Raw genomic sequence first — 14,850 nt, 5'->3', positions numbered from 1 at the left:
GAACAGGTCAGCCGGGTCCAGTGGATCATGCCTGTAATCCCAGCACTCTGGAGTGCAAAGACAGGCAGATTGCTTGAGTCCAGGACCCTGAGACCAGTGTGGGCAACATGGCGTAACCCCCATCTCTACCAGAAGTACAAAAAACTTAGCCAGGAGTGGTGGTGCACGCCTGTAGTCTCAGCTACTCAGGAGGCTGAGGTGAGGATCACCTGAGCCCAGTGAATCAAGGCTGCTGTGACCTGTGATGGACCTACTGCACTCCAGTCTGGGCAATGAGAGTGAGACCCTGTCTCAAAAACAACCTAAAAAGTCAACGTGTAAGACCTTTATAGAGGAAGAAGCATGCCATTTTAATTACATTTGGGCAGTGGTTGATGTAAGGGAGGGGAGGCCAAGACAGCTTGGTCACCTTGAGGTTTGTGACTCAGGAAAATCAAGGAGTTCTGTTTCCCCAATTTGAAGTGGGAAAAGAATAGGTATAACTGCTACCAGAAGCTGAGATGGAATGGAGTCACTTAAAGAGGGATGATAGCTTCCTTGGGAACACAGTGGCTTAGAACATAGATCGAGGTCCAGAGGAGGTTCAAGTTAGGGCGTGGTAGAGGAGACACTAAGCACTCATCAACAACCAATCAGAGAAATGCTGGGACTCTGGACGCTGGGGACATTGAGCTGAGAAAGGGCGATGGGTGACAATGAACCCCAAAGAGAGGTGGAGGAAGCTATCTGGAGCCGCGAGCCTTAGCCTTGGCCCTGCCCACATGGTTGGTGCGTTTGGTAAGAGAACTTTCAGCAATGAGCCCGAGAACTTTCAGCAGGCACTGAGGGCATCTTTCCTTGGCTGGAAGTAAGGGGAAGAGCAAAGAAAGAGGGGTGGTTTTGCTACCTGAAACATTCTCCCTGCTTCTCTTCCTAGGGCCTTCTTAGCTCCTTTGCCAAGTCAAGTGTCACATGTGGATTGGTATTAGGGAGGATGCATTAAGTGACCCCAATGATACTTTCAGAAGAGGGATCAGGCCCGCGCCTGCTGATTTCATTCCTTTCTTCTTGCTCCCTCCCTGCCTGTTTCTTTTGGGCCTTCTTGGGGGTATCCTTCCTCCCAAATCACCCCCTCAAGCTGCGGTTTCATGTTATGAGTCACCTCACCACTCACTCCGAAGCTCTCATATGAAAGTGGGAGCAGGAGAGAGAGGAAGGATCTGGGCTTGAGTCCTAATTCCCATAATAACCATGTGACTTTGGTTAAGTCACTTAAACTCACTGAGTCTCAGCTTCTTTACCCAGACAGTGAGGGCAAAGAGCAGGTTCTTCATACGGGTATTGTGCAGATGACACGAGGTCATGGCTGCAGGATAGGCCTGACTCTGACAGGGTGCTCAAGGGGAATTCAGGGGGTCAGCAAAACAGCCCCTACCAGGTGAGGGGCTTCTCCCACCCAGTCCGTTTATACTCAGTCAGACACCAAATTTATTTTTAGAAAAACAGAGCAAAGTTTATTGAAATTTCAAGCTACATTTGAAAAATCAAAATCCAAATCCTGGAACCATACATCAGGATAAGGTGTCAGAAAGTGTTAAGTGTTCACTCTCACAAAACCTGCTACAGACAAGCTTCCTGGGCACACCTCCCAGGCTCCATTGGATCAAAGCCATTCTCTTGTTCATCCCTCATCCACAGTAGGACACCATCCTTCTGTTCACTTGAAAGTTTTCCACAATAATTACAAAAAACAAAAACGAAAATAACAACAACAAAAAATGTTTTCAAATGACACTGTGAAGCTCAAACTGCTCTTCTCTCAACCCCATTCTATGTAGTCAGCACCAGTGAATGGTGGGTTTGGCATTCAAAAGAGGACTTCACATGTTTCAGTGGACAGCTGGGGAAAGGGTTGCAGCAGCAAGGCATCCATGGCCGCATTCAGAGGCTGCACCCCCTCCTTGCCTTTACTCTTGAGACTTACTTAACCTAAAGAACAAACTGGATCAACTCGATAAATGAACACAGTCAAAGACTTAGCCATAAGAGGTAAGGGACCAGTCAATACTCCCAAGGCTGGTTAGGCCCTTCAACATGTAGGTGATGTGTATATGTATACATCGCTACACTAAGATACAGATCTAGCCCTATGGGTATATATACGCATTTATGGCTATATAGAAAAACTATGCCAACACTAACCAAACAGAACTTTGTAAGCGGTCATCCCAAAGCTGTAATCCCACACTGGGCTGTGCACAAAGCCATGCATTATACCATATTAACCAACAGAAGGCTGACTTGGCTCAATCTCTCGATCTGTGTCCCCTGGCTTCACAAAGCAGGGGAGAAGAGAGAGGTTGCCTCTGCTTAAAACACAAGTGGCTTCTTCATAGGAACAGTTGTTGTTAGGTGAAGCTGTTGAAGATGTCCATGGAAATGAGAAACAGACCCCTTAAACTTTCTGGAGCAAACTGGTGTCACACCTCAAACTACCCTTCTCCTTTGCCAGTTGCAGCTAAGTTACCCAGGCCCTGGGAGCCCCCAGGGCGCAGTAGCATTAGAGGCTCACTGGCTTGGGGTTACTAGGCCCCATGCAACTCAGCCTCCAGAGACCTGCTCTTGTCAGGGGTCTGTCACTGGAGTGGACCCAGGTGGCCATGTCCGTAGGACATCTCTTGGCACCAGCTATGCTAGGTGTAAAGTTCTCCTCGTGAGATGACGCTTGGGGAGCCAAAAACAAACTGGAAAGAACTAGGTAAAACAAGTTTAGTGGCTCTGCCCACCCTGAGGACAGAGCCACTTACACCGCAGAGCCACCAGGGGCCTCGGGCACTTGTGGGGACTCAGGAGCTGGCTCTTCAGGGATCAGATGGGACTGGAACTTCTCCAGCTGCTCTGGGCTCGCCAGGGTCTTCAACAGGGTGTTCTCACGCTCCAGCTGGGAGTTTTTCTCCACCAGCTCTCGGATCTGCTCCTTCAGGACCTCCACCTCCTCTCTCACAGCATACATCAGATGATTCTTCACCAGATCCTGCCAACAAGGGAAACATAACAGAACCATTACTTAGCTTCCATGGCCCCTCTGCGGCACCTTTGCTCTGCCATCAGTGTGTCTGTGCTGTCCTTAATGCCAGGTCCCTCCAGTCTTCCCTCAGTGGGCGGGTCTGGCAAGTCCAATTCCTTGTTTGCCTTTCTCTGAAGCACTGAAACCCTCATTCAGTAGAGCTACATGATTTGGCTCATGTTGGAATTGGGATCCCAGCTTTGAACTAGATAGGTTCTCCCCTGCAAGTTTCTAATGACTTTCAAAGCTGGCTGCTTAGGGGCCTTTGGGGTGACACTTCTGCTGGTTATCGGTGGTTTGCTATGTCCCCCTTTCTACATAAGCCCCTGCTGCTGCTGATCCATATCTAGGGGAAGGGGAGACCTGCAGTGCATGCCATACTGTTGGTCTGTACAAATCTTAACCAAGAGAATAAATTAGCTATTTTGGAGTCTCCTCCCCGCCGTATGACCCAGCACACATTGAACTGCAGCTGTCCTGCAGCCAGCCAGATAGCATGCAGGACACTGGCCTTGGGGAAAGGTACAGGACTGCCGCATCCTTTCTGAATCTGATGACTGCACTGGGGGCAGGGAAGGTGTCCTTAAGCTCCAGGGCACAATTAAGTGGTTCCCAACCGCTGAAGCACTAACCTTCTGCAGCCATTGTGACTGCTCCTGGGAGTATGACCTCTACCTGCTAAAAAGAGGGACAGGGGTAGGGTGCTTTTCTTCCTATTTCCACCCAACTCCTGACCCCAGCCCAGGCTGTGCAGAGGCACTGCAGTGCTGTTGCATCCAATGAGCTCTGCCCCTTGCCAGCTGCACAATGCACACAAATGCAAGAGTCTGAGCTCCCTGCCCAGCAACAGGACCAGGAGAGAGTCAGAGCCTGCTGCAAAGACCTGATATGGAGGAGGGAAGAAGAAAGGAGGGAGCCCAACAAGGGAAGACTGGAAATGCCCTAAAAGGTGCCACTCTAATCAGACTCCACCTCCAGTGGGGATAGGAGGCGGGCTGTCGGCTTCCTCAGGGTTTTGGCTAACAGCTTTTGCACCCATTCTCTCACTCCTGCCCAGAGTTACATAAGCAGCAGCTAAGTCAGGGGATGAGAATGACGCAGTGATGCCACTCACCATGGCCTGTTCAATCTTGTTGTCTATGGCCACCACGCTGGCTCCGGAGGCACTGCCAAGACAAAAAGCAAAGCGACCCGTTAACCACTTGGTTCTACTCTGAGTACATGGCAGTTGTGGCCAAGGTCCTCCATCTGCCTCTGCTCTTCCTCTCTCTCTCTTTCTCGCCTCCCTGGCCCGGAGTTCCAGAGAGTATGTCCCCAGATCCTTCACTGGGCCCTGTAGGAAGCTGCATCTCCTCATGGAGGCTGCCTCAGCGCCACTGCCGCCGCCCCGATTTCCAACCGATCGGAGCTGCGCGCGAGTCCTGGGGCGCACAGGCCACCGTGGCCTGCTCGAGCGATTTGCAAACAATGGGGGCGCGCGGCCCGGGGAGTTCCCCGCCGCCGGCCTAGAAGGTCCCGGGCAAACCTACCCGGCTCTGCAGCTAGCTAGGAATTCCTTCTCAGCTGGGAAGCTTCCGGCTTTCTCCCAAGCGGCGCAAGGCGCACGGCCAACCCCCTGCCCAGCCCTGCCCGGCCCTGCACGCCGCCCTCTGCCTCCGGCTGCCTCTGCGGCTGCAGCAGCTGATTCTCACAGCGCAGCGGCCGCAGGGACGTTTCGACGACAGATCCCAGAGCGGCGCTGACCCCCGCCTTCCTGCGTCCCGTCCCCCCGCCCCTTCCCAGGATGCTGCACCGCGGGGAACGGGGACCGGCGGCGCACGGCTCGCTCGGAGATCCGGCTCGAATCCCAGCCCCAGCGGGTGCCCAAGCTCGGTAGGCGCGGGAGCTGGGGCCAGCAGTTACCTGTTATCCAGCTTAACGGAAACCACATCCCCTCCAAGCAGGGAAGAGAAGAAGGAGATGGAGAAATTGTGCAGCTGATAGACCGCCACCTCCATGGGGGTCTGATACATTTCGGTGTTCATGGCTCGGGCTGCCGGGGAGCTCTGGCCGAGCTTCGTGTCGGGCTGGGCGGCTGCTGGCGCGCTGCGTTGGGCTGGGCTCTGCGCTGGAGTCTGGCCCTGAGGCTAGGAGCGGGGCGAAGGCTGCAGAACGAACCCAAAGCCAGGCAGGCGCTCCAGCTGGAGTTGAAGGGAAGTGACTCGAGGGGTGTCACCTTGTGTGTCACAAACTCCACGGCCGCCAGTCCAACCCAGACTCGGAGATATTTTGGCTCCTGCTTCTTTATATAGGAGGAGCCGGCTGCGTCACATGGCGTCAGGGGCCATGCAAATGAGTACTGTACCGAGCTTTGTGGCCCAGTTAAACCACATCCCCTCCCTGAACCTTAGGCTGGGACTGTAAACAGTTCAGCGCTTTCTTGTGCCAACTGGCATCTCCAAAGAGGGCTCTGGAGATTGATAAAAACCAAACTTGAGCTGATTTCTAGAGAGATAAAAAATATAAATGCCCTAACAAGAGGCAGAGGACATTCAGTAGAGAACAGCGCTGGTTTGAAAAGCTCTTCTTCAGGTGGCAGCCAGCATGCCCCCATGGCTTTGCATGCTCTCCTATGTCATACTCCCTGGACACCCGCCCTCACCATGATGGCCTCACCTTCTTCCCAGTGACTGCCCTTTCAGACTCCCTTGCACACACACTTTGTCACCTGCACATGCACTCTCTAATCAACCCAGCTGTCCCCTCACCAGCCAGCTGGCCTGCCGACCTGCCCCAAACCCCAGCACTCATCCACTCGCCCCTTCCTCTGAATATTCAGGTGTGGGAGTGCTTGCCTGTGGACTGGCACATGTTCAGATCTGTGACATGCGTGTAATGCATGCACAGGTCCACACTAATCTACAGATGCATATGTATGGAGGAGAGGGTGTCCGGAAGCTGAGGTGAGTGGGGAGGGCAGCTAGGTGGGTGACAGAAGAGATGAGGAGGAGACAGGGTATGGGAGTGAGCACTACAGTGACCACAAGATGCCAGCCCTTTTCTCTTTGGTCTCCACATTTTACTCTTCAAAGAAAATGCATTCAACAGGCCGGGTGCAGTGGCTCACGCCTGTAATCCCAGCACTTTCAGAGGCCAAGGAGGGCAGATCACGAGGTCAGGAGATCGAGACCATCCTGGACAACACAGTGAAACCCCGTCTCTACTAAAATACAAAAAAAATTAGCCGGGCATGGTGGCATACGCTTGTAGTCCCAGCTACTCAGGAGTCTGAGGCAGGAGAATCACTTGAACCCGGGCAGTGGAGGATGCCATGAGTTGAGATTGTGCCACTGCTTTACAGCCTGGGTGACAGAGCAAGACTCTGTCTCAGGAAAAAAAAAGTTTATAAATATTAAGAAGAAGAAAATGCATTCAACCCATGTTTTATTTTTTAAAAAACAAAACTGTGTTGTTTTCTTTTAAATAGTGAATGACAGTAACACTCCAAACCAAAGGTATAAATATATATAAACAATCCCAGGAAAACACCTGAGCCCAGCCATGCACAGCATTAGAGGGTACTTAGGAAAAACAGACCCCAAACCATAAACAAGATGAGGTGATTGTTCCACAATGAGTTACACAGCTCCCATCAAAATATATTTTCTTTATATTCAGCCTCAAGCTGAGGGAAAAAAAAAAAGGGCACCAGAGACTTGAGGTCCTTTTCTTCTGCTCCTTCCTCAGTGAGGCCACCTGGTGGACAGAAGCAGAATTGCCACCAGAAGGAACAAGAGGGGCAGGAACAGGTGATGCAACCAGGAATAGTATTTACACCAACTCAGAACCAAAGGAGAACATTGGGTTCCACCACATATACAATAGTTTGGATGAAGTTAAGGCCAGTACCCATGAATCAGTGCTCCACAGGCTGTGGTCCAAAAAGAAAGATCCTAATGCAATCATGCTATTGGAAAAGTACTGAGGCCTCTTATCAGCAAAGAAGGTAATTATGATTTGCTTTAGGATATTTCTCTTAACCAGGTGCCTGGCACCAACACCCTGGCCAAGGCCCCAGCCAAGCCCAGTCTCAAGGCCTTGATTTCCTCCCAGCTTCCAGGGCAGTTATGCCACTGAACAGCCAACATTTTGGGCTATGGTGTGGTGCCCTATTGGTGGATTCCAGTGGTGATAATATATGTACAAGAGCCATTATATTTGCAAAGTGCTGACCAATAGAACTATCTAAGAAACCCGCTGCACTATCCCAAGATGGTGTTTTTCTTCATTTTGCTTTAGACGATCTAAAGACATTCTGTTAAAGACACAACCTCTGAACACGACATTTGCACTAAAACGTGTAGTAGACAGAACAAAGTGTAGACTATACTTATGGGTCATCAAGAACATTCGCTGAAAAAAAAAGCCTCTTAAATCAGGAACTCAACTGGTATTGGAATTCCCTTATATATTAATATTAATTTGCCCTCTGTACCACATAGAGTTTTCTTGGTCCAGAAATTCTCTGAGCTGACCTTTCATTGGCTTGCTAATTTTTCCTCAACTATTGCTTTCCCCTCCCCGCAAGATTCCAAGGAAGATGATGAGAAGAAAAGGGGACAGAGAAATAAGCTGGGCTGGTAGGGGAAAAACACCACCAGGAAAACAGGGCACAGGACAGAAGTAAAACAGCTCCTTCAACAGGGACTCCCTTATGTGGAGACAGAGGCAGAGTAATCCAGATGGTAGGGGAGGGAAAGGAAAAGGGCTTAAGGTTCCCAGCAAAGCTGCATTTGAATGGTTCATTAATTTGTCTACGGCCATACCACCCTGAACACACCTGATCTTGTCTGAACTGTTCATTAGTTTTATGAAAGCAAACTGAGTCTCAGAATCACTGACAATAATAGCTACTATTAAGAGAGTATCTGCTATGGGCAGACACTGTGCTGGCTGCACCACCAACCCCAAGGTGTAGGCACTGTCACTCTCATTTTACAGATGAAGAAACTAAAGGTCCAAGAGGCTACCTTGCCCAAGGTGGCAAAGGTAATAAATGGCAGAGCTGGAACTGCAGCTCAGGGTCTTCCTGACCCAGAGACCAAATTTCTTCCTACTGCACTGACCAGTGGAGCAGGGAATAGCTTTGTTGAACGGGTAGAGGCTTGAATGAGTGAGTTGAGGAAGTTGGTAGGGGGTTTGGAGGTGCCAGAGAGTGGTAAGGAGGAAGAGGGTGCTAAGGAGAGTGGTAAGGTGAGGGGCAGCAGCGCTACCGTTAGAGAGGTCCACAGACCGCCTTTGAGTTCTGCGAGCCTTGGAGCAGCAGTGGGTAACTGAAACAATTTCCAACTGTCCAAGTGAGATTTATGAGAGGACCGTGCTCATCCACATCATTCCAAAAGGCAGCCAAGCAATCCTCAAAGAAAACTCTCTGTTTGGGAAATAGGAAACATGAATCTAACAGGGCAGCTTCCAGAATGGAACGTGTAGGTCTAGGGTGTACAATACTCCAAATCAAGTATGGAGTCTTGGCAGAACAATCACAATCAAGTCAAACTTTGAGTTCCTGGAGCCCCACTCACTGGCACCCTTAACTAACTCCTTTTTCCTCCTATTCCAGCTGTGCTCAGGTTTTAGGAGAATGAAGTCAACAAGAAAATAAGTTCATATCGGAGGTTTAGTTAGTTTGTTTAAATAAAAAAAAAAAAAAAGACGTGTAAAGGAGGTTCCAGGTTCAGCCCACACTCAGCCAAGCTCTCATCCTCTCTACACCTCTGGTTCTGTTGAGTGAGTTGTGATCACCCTGAGACCTTATGATCCTCCATTAGGAAAGAATGAATGGATCCCAGGGTCCACTGGCACCCTAAGGAAAGAATATGGACTTAAATGTTCCTGTAGAAAGATTTTCCAATAACAAAGGCCGGGGAGATAAGGGTGGGTAGGAAGGGTGGGGGTGGGGGAAGGAGGAGGAACCCAAAAAGTTTTCTGCTTAACCCTCAGCACACCAATAAATTACTCCACCCAGAGTAGCTGTGCCAAAACCTGCAGTGAGCGGAAGTTTGTGCTGTACCTCTCCATGATCTGATCTAATATTTCTGAGTGATGTGCTGATCCTTGAGACCCTCAGGGTCCTCGTGTCCTATGAAGTGGGCCCCAAACAGGAAACAGTGGTCTAGGCATTCAACGGCCCAGCTATTCCAACATTTGTAAATGTTGCCAAATTCTCTTTCTAACGTCCCATAACTCATAACATAGGCTGGACCCAGAGCCAACACAGCAACAGTGCCTCACTGAAGAGCCAGGCCCTTTGCTGGCTCTGAGTTCTAGTCTTAATGGGACATAGCAACGAAAAAGACATGGTTGAACCTACCTTTCTCAGGGGTGACCTTCTGAGATGGAGGGCAGCATAATGAGGACAGGGCCAATTCCCTCCATTTCAGGAGGCCTTGGAAGCCAGCATATTCCCTTTGAGCTGAAAAAAGCGCCTCAGCATTTCCCACTTATCTGTTTCCCTTCAAAAGCCAGACTGGACTCTTTAGGTAGGACAAGAGCCCTTCCTACGCCAGGTTCCCATGGAACAGCAGAACAGAAACTGGGCAAAGTCTGGGCAGCAGAACCCTGGGCAGGATCTCAGAGCCCTGCCGGCGGTTGGACAGCAGATTCAGGGTGGGTGCGGTAGGTTGGGGGTGGCAATGAGGGGGAACATATCACTTCCCTTTTTGTCACACTTGAAGCACTGTGTACCACACAGCCAGAAGGAAACTATTTATAGACAAGTCTTCCTTATTTTCTACAGGGAATGTTCCACCCAAAGATTCGGCAGTGTTGCCAGCAAAACACAGGGTCCTGTGTCAGGAGAGGCGGAAAAAGACATGATGTGAGAGGTGCGGGAGAAGCCACAAAACAAACACTGGGTTAGGAGCTGGAAAAGGAAATACAAAAAGGATATTGAGCGATAGAGCGTTAACACAGTGTTAATGGGATGGCTGAAAAACATCCCTCCCCACTTACTCCTCCACCGTGGGCCCCCTTCCGCCTGAAGCTCTGTCTAGTTCTAATTACTTACTTGTCCCTTTTTCTGAAGAGGCTGGGGGATAAGGAGGCTGAAATGCCATGGTTTAATTTGTCCTTGCTTCTTGCTTCTCTTCTCTCTTCCCTTCTGGTTCCACTCCAGTGTGGGAGACTATAGACAGGAAGGCCACTGCCACTTACATAGTTACTTTGGCTTCATGGAAAATCCCCAAAGTCCAGAAGGAGGGAAGCAAGAAGGAAAGACGGAGAAAGAGAAAGTGTCTTGTTCTCTGTGGATCATGTGAACTGCCCTGCATGGCCAGGGCCCAGAGCCCCGAATTTGGGGGGGGGGGCAGGGAAATGGGGAGGAGGATGCAGATGCAGATGCAGAAGGTGATGATGAGTGGGAGGGAGCCCAAGGAGAATCTTGGCGGAGAGATGGACACTGTCTTGGAAAAGCAGCTCTAGCAACTGATTTGGGGCAAACTCTGGCACTGAATGATGGCAGGAGCAATGAATTGCGCCTTTCAGCTTCCTCCCAGCCAGGGTCCGATGTAAGCATCACAAACAATCTCTGAGTGACACTAGGGATGACAGGCGCAACCAAACCCTGTTTTAACAAGGCATTCTACCCCTCCCGCCTTCACTCAGAGGAGTAAAAAACTGCTCTCGTCAAATCACCCTCAACACCCTAACTTTGGTGGCTCACCATGGTGAGGGGGAGGTTTGTCCTGCCGTGTCAGCAGGACTGGAAGTATTGGCGACTTATACAGGAATGCAGTTTAGCTCAGTGGATCTTAAATTTCATGAATCTTGTGTCAATATTTATGCCTGTCTCCCTTCTCCTTATGCCTTGCAGCTGGGAAAATTTACCTCCATAATTTTTCCAGGCCCTCCTCTTATTTTACACCCTCCCCATTGTCCATCTACAAGTAGGAAATAGATATTCCTGAAAAAGGCGGTTGGTAAAACTAACTTTGGTAAATCCCCTGCCCACACTAGTTGCCATTATCATTTAATTCAATTCAAATCAGTTCAATTCAAAGTTGAGTGAATGTTTATTCAAAGCACAAGACACATTTCAGGGAAATTTTAAAAAGTAAACTGGGCCAGGCACAGTGGCTCATGCCAGTAATCCCAGCACCACATGAGTCTGAGGTGGGTAGATCATGAGGTCAGGAGTTCAAGACTAGCCTGGCCAAGATGGTGAAACCCCATCTCTACTAAAAATACAAAAAAATTAGCCGGGCATGGTGGTGGGTGCCTGTAATCCCACCTACTCTGGAGGCTGAGGCAGGAGAATTACTTGAACCTGGGAGGTGGAGGTTGCAGTGAGCCGAGATCGCGCCGCTGCACTCTAACCTGGGTGACACAAGACTTCGTCTCAAAAAAAAAAAAAAAGTAAAGTGACAGTACAAGTCCAAAATTGTGCTTCCTTCCAGAATATTCTGGGTCTGTGGCCAATTCAGAAGTCTCTATACTGGTTAGACCTTAGTGAAATGTTTGCTTCAGGAAAAAGCCTTAGCCTTGGGGGTGCTTGGGTTGGGGGGTGACCCATGAAATGATGCCACTACCATCCGGGGTATCGTTTCATGGGGCAGAATGGGGCGTGCTTTTCTTTTCCCCATCCTGCCCCTCAGCTTGTGCCCACCTAGATAGGATAATGCAGCAGCCATGAAGCTTGGGGTTTCTGTGGGATCTACCACTCCTTTAACTCTGTGGCTGACAGTGCCAGGAAAGGTCCCTCACACTGATTCCCTTCCCTAACCCAGGGCTTTGTGAAGCAAGGGAACAAGGCACAGGTATTTGCTTTCTGAGTTGTCGGTCCCTTTCTTTCAAGAAGGGGGTCTTTGTTTAGCGTGGGGCTCACCTCTCCCTGCCAACTTCTTGATGTTCATCCTTTGGCCAGCTCCTCTCAGCCTTACACTTGTCCCACCTCTTTCAGAGACAGGTGCTAAGGTTCCTTGCCCTCTCCCACAGACCAGCAAGCATCTTCAGGTAGACAAACAGGCTCCCTTGTCACAGCCCACCCTCTGGAAATCCCAGTGTCCTGCAGCCTTCGCAGGGGCTGGGAAAGAAAGTAGCAAGACTGTGGCCACTCTCCACATTTGTGTGTCTGCACCGGCCCTCCACCAGCCTGTCCAGGCCAGCGGGACACTGGCAGGGCCTCTCCGCAACCACTTTGCTCTGCGGAACAGTTCCAAGAGCCGAAATTCCAAGCCATTTTCTCTCGCAGTTGCCGGGGTTACTTTGAGTGGCATATGAAGGACTTGCAGGCTATTGGCAATGCTTGCAAGACAGCAACCAGGAGGATCTTGCTGGGGATGGGGTGCAGCAGACAAGGGGCCTGTGAAGAGGGCAGGAGCACCTGCCTCCATTGTGGGCCCCGCTATAGAATAGGTGACCTTTGAAGTGGCACAGGTTTTCTAGGGAACAAAAGGATGGTTAATAACGCTGGCCTCTTTAGTTCCTTGGCTGTGATGGGTAAGCATTGTGAGTCTCCTAGGGCCCTCGCTTACCGCACAGCAGAGCTATTCACCATGAGCTCATTTAAGGTAGCTCCTTGATTGTCTGTTGTGGGACTCTATCACATGTGAAGATGGCCTCTGGCTCTTCAGCCACCACCACCCCCCACCTCCCGCCTTCCACGATGGAAGGAAGGCAGCCTAGCTGGGGCAGGGGCAGTGGCAGGAGGCGGCAGGGGGCACAACATTCCCAGAACAGAAAGAAAGGGAGAAACAGGGCCAGCTTCTCCCTGGGGAGGGCCCCCCTAACCACAGTAACAGCACCAGATATCTCAAAGGAGTGTTGGGAGGGCTTAAGGAAGGCCTCCTGGTCTGGTTTGAGAATCACTGACAAGGAATACACACACCTTCTCAGGAAGAAACAGTAGCATGGAAGCACACACGTTTGTGCAAACACCCTCTCCAGCCTTTCACATGCCCTAATAATTCACACATAGCCAGGCAGAGAGGGGCGCCTGCCCCCTTCTCCGATGTTGTCACCTTCCCCATGACCCCAAAGGGGTAGTAAGGCCACAAGACACAGCAAGATAGCAGGGCAGGACACTGTAGACCATGCCACAATGTCAACAGGCATGGCCTCTGTGCTCTCTGACATCCAGCGCTAGCTGTGTGCTGTGCAAGGGTGACAAGTGACAGGGTCTTAGGGGAAGCTTGAAGTGGTATTCAGGTGGACACAGGGGAAACCAGCTTGAAGCCTCACACTGCATACCGGGAACAGGAAGTCCTGGCACTGCCAGAAGCCCAGTTTTCAAAGATGTCAATCATGCATTATAATGGGCTCTTTTAAATGAAGGAGAAATAAAAACAAGTACCATTTGTGCACGATCAATCATATGGGTGCCTAAGAAATGATTCCCACAGGTTCCTCTTGAGGACAGTTCTAACTAGAGCCAGTCCTGGCATAGATGCCCTCTTGTGACCTGAGAAGTGTGATCTGAAAGGCAGTGAGAAAAAAAAAAATCCCTCTCAGTCAGAGCTGTTTCCAGACCTGCCACTGTGGTTCTTACAAATACCACCATCGGAATCATGCCTTTGGGTTCCAATGATTTCTCCTGGAATTCTTCATTTATACTCTGAGGAATCAGAACAGTTTCTTTTCCAATGCAAAAAGCCCTGGGAAGGTGCCACATTCAGCCACTATCAGTTCAAATACTTCAGTATGAATTTAATCATAGTATTACTTTCAACAGAGTAGTCAGTGGCCAATCAGCGTCAGCAGGCAATTGGATACATAGCAGGCAGACCTCCACGGTGGGCTGTAGAGGGCCTGAGGGAGATTGTGGAAAATGCAGGCATCCTGGGTTGCAGCCCTAGCAAGTCTAGTGGAATAGGTGTGGGGTGGGAGAAGGGTTTTTCTCAGGTGTTTTGGATGCAGCTCTTTTGACACCAGTCCATGGAACTGCTTTTAGGAACAGCTGGCCTAAAGGTAAGAGCCAAGAAAGGGTCTATCTGAAGAATCCCTACCGTACCAGGGCACTGAGACCCACTTTGTGTGACACATTCAGACGAGGCTTAGCATATTCCAGGCCTGCTGTCTAATCTGCCCCCTCTTTCTCTCTCACTCCTGAAAGTTTGACCAGAACGTGAGAGCTAATATCTTTTTTTTTTTTTTTTTTTTTTGGAGACGGAGCCTCCCTCTGTTGCCAGGCTGGAGTGCAGTGGTGTGATCTTGGCTCATTGCAACCTCTGCCTCCCAGGTTCAAGTGATTCTCCTGCCTAAGCCCCTCAGAGCAGCTGGCACTACAGGCCCATGCCATCATGCCTGGCTAATTTTTGTATTTTTAGTAGAGACGGAGTTTCACCATGTTGGCCAGGATGGTCTCCATCTCTTGACCTCATGATCCGCCCCCCTTGGCCTCCCAAAGTGCTGGGATTACAGGCGTGAGCCACCGCACCCAGCGAGAGCTACTATTAGAGGGATGATCCTGAACCTGCTCTGATTTACATCCATATGTTTGGCAATTTTTGCCTCTCTGTTTAGAGGAACAGATGCCTTTCAAGACACTTCACAGCTGTCAGTGGAACCTCTCAGCCTACAGGGACATGGGCAGGGCGTATAGGCATCGCTGTGGGAAAGGGAGAACCCAGGGTAGAGAAGGGGAAGGGGCGGATTTTTCTCTAACAGCAGTTTGGTCTATAAACCAGCCTAACCTCCCTTCTACAGGAACCAGCTCTTCTCTATCCCTGTGGCTGTCACTGACCGGTCAAACCTGGGTCAATTCCCAGGTAAGCTGAAGGGGTGTGACTCATTTCCCCCCTCAAGAACCTGCTGGGGCTGACTATAAAGAC

At 50.2% G+C, this 14,850-nt stretch overlaps 1 protein-coding gene across 7 annotated transcripts in view; it reads right to left on the bottom strand.

The window, feature by feature from the left end:
• Nucleotides 1-1,466: 1,466 nt before the first annotated feature.
• Nucleotides 1,467-14,850, bottom strand: part of TSC22D3 (TSC22 domain family member 3) — a 65,992-nt gene continuing 52,608 nt past the window's right edge. For 5 of the 7 annotated variants that reach the window (XM_032250894.1, XM_032250898.1, XM_032250901.1 and 2 more), the window contains exons 3-4: nt 4,161-4,212; nt 1,467-3,013 (exon numbers count right to left, since the gene is read on the bottom strand). In XM_032250894.1, the coding sequence (XP_032106785.1) occupies nt 2,783-3,013; nt 4,161-4,212 (283 nt within the window). In that variant the 3' untranslated portion in view covers nt 1,467-2,782. Of the gene's footprint in view, nt 3,014-4,160; nt 4,213-4,575; nt 4,836-4,948; nt 5,374-14,850 lie in introns of those variants that run through there. The other 2 variants (XM_032250899.1, XM_032250900.1) reach the window with 2 other exon arrangements.

This window comes from Sapajus apella, unplaced genomic scaffold (assembly GCF_009761245.1).
Source record: "Sapajus apella isolate SASKATOON/1434 unplaced genomic scaffold, GSC_monkey_1.0 scaffold73, whole genome shotgun sequence".
Lineage (NCBI taxonomy): Eukaryota > Metazoa > Chordata > Mammalia > Primates > Cebidae > Sapajus > Sapajus apella.
The sequence above is the reverse complement of the archived record's forward strand: the minus strand, read 5'-3'. Positions and strand labels throughout refer to the sequence as shown.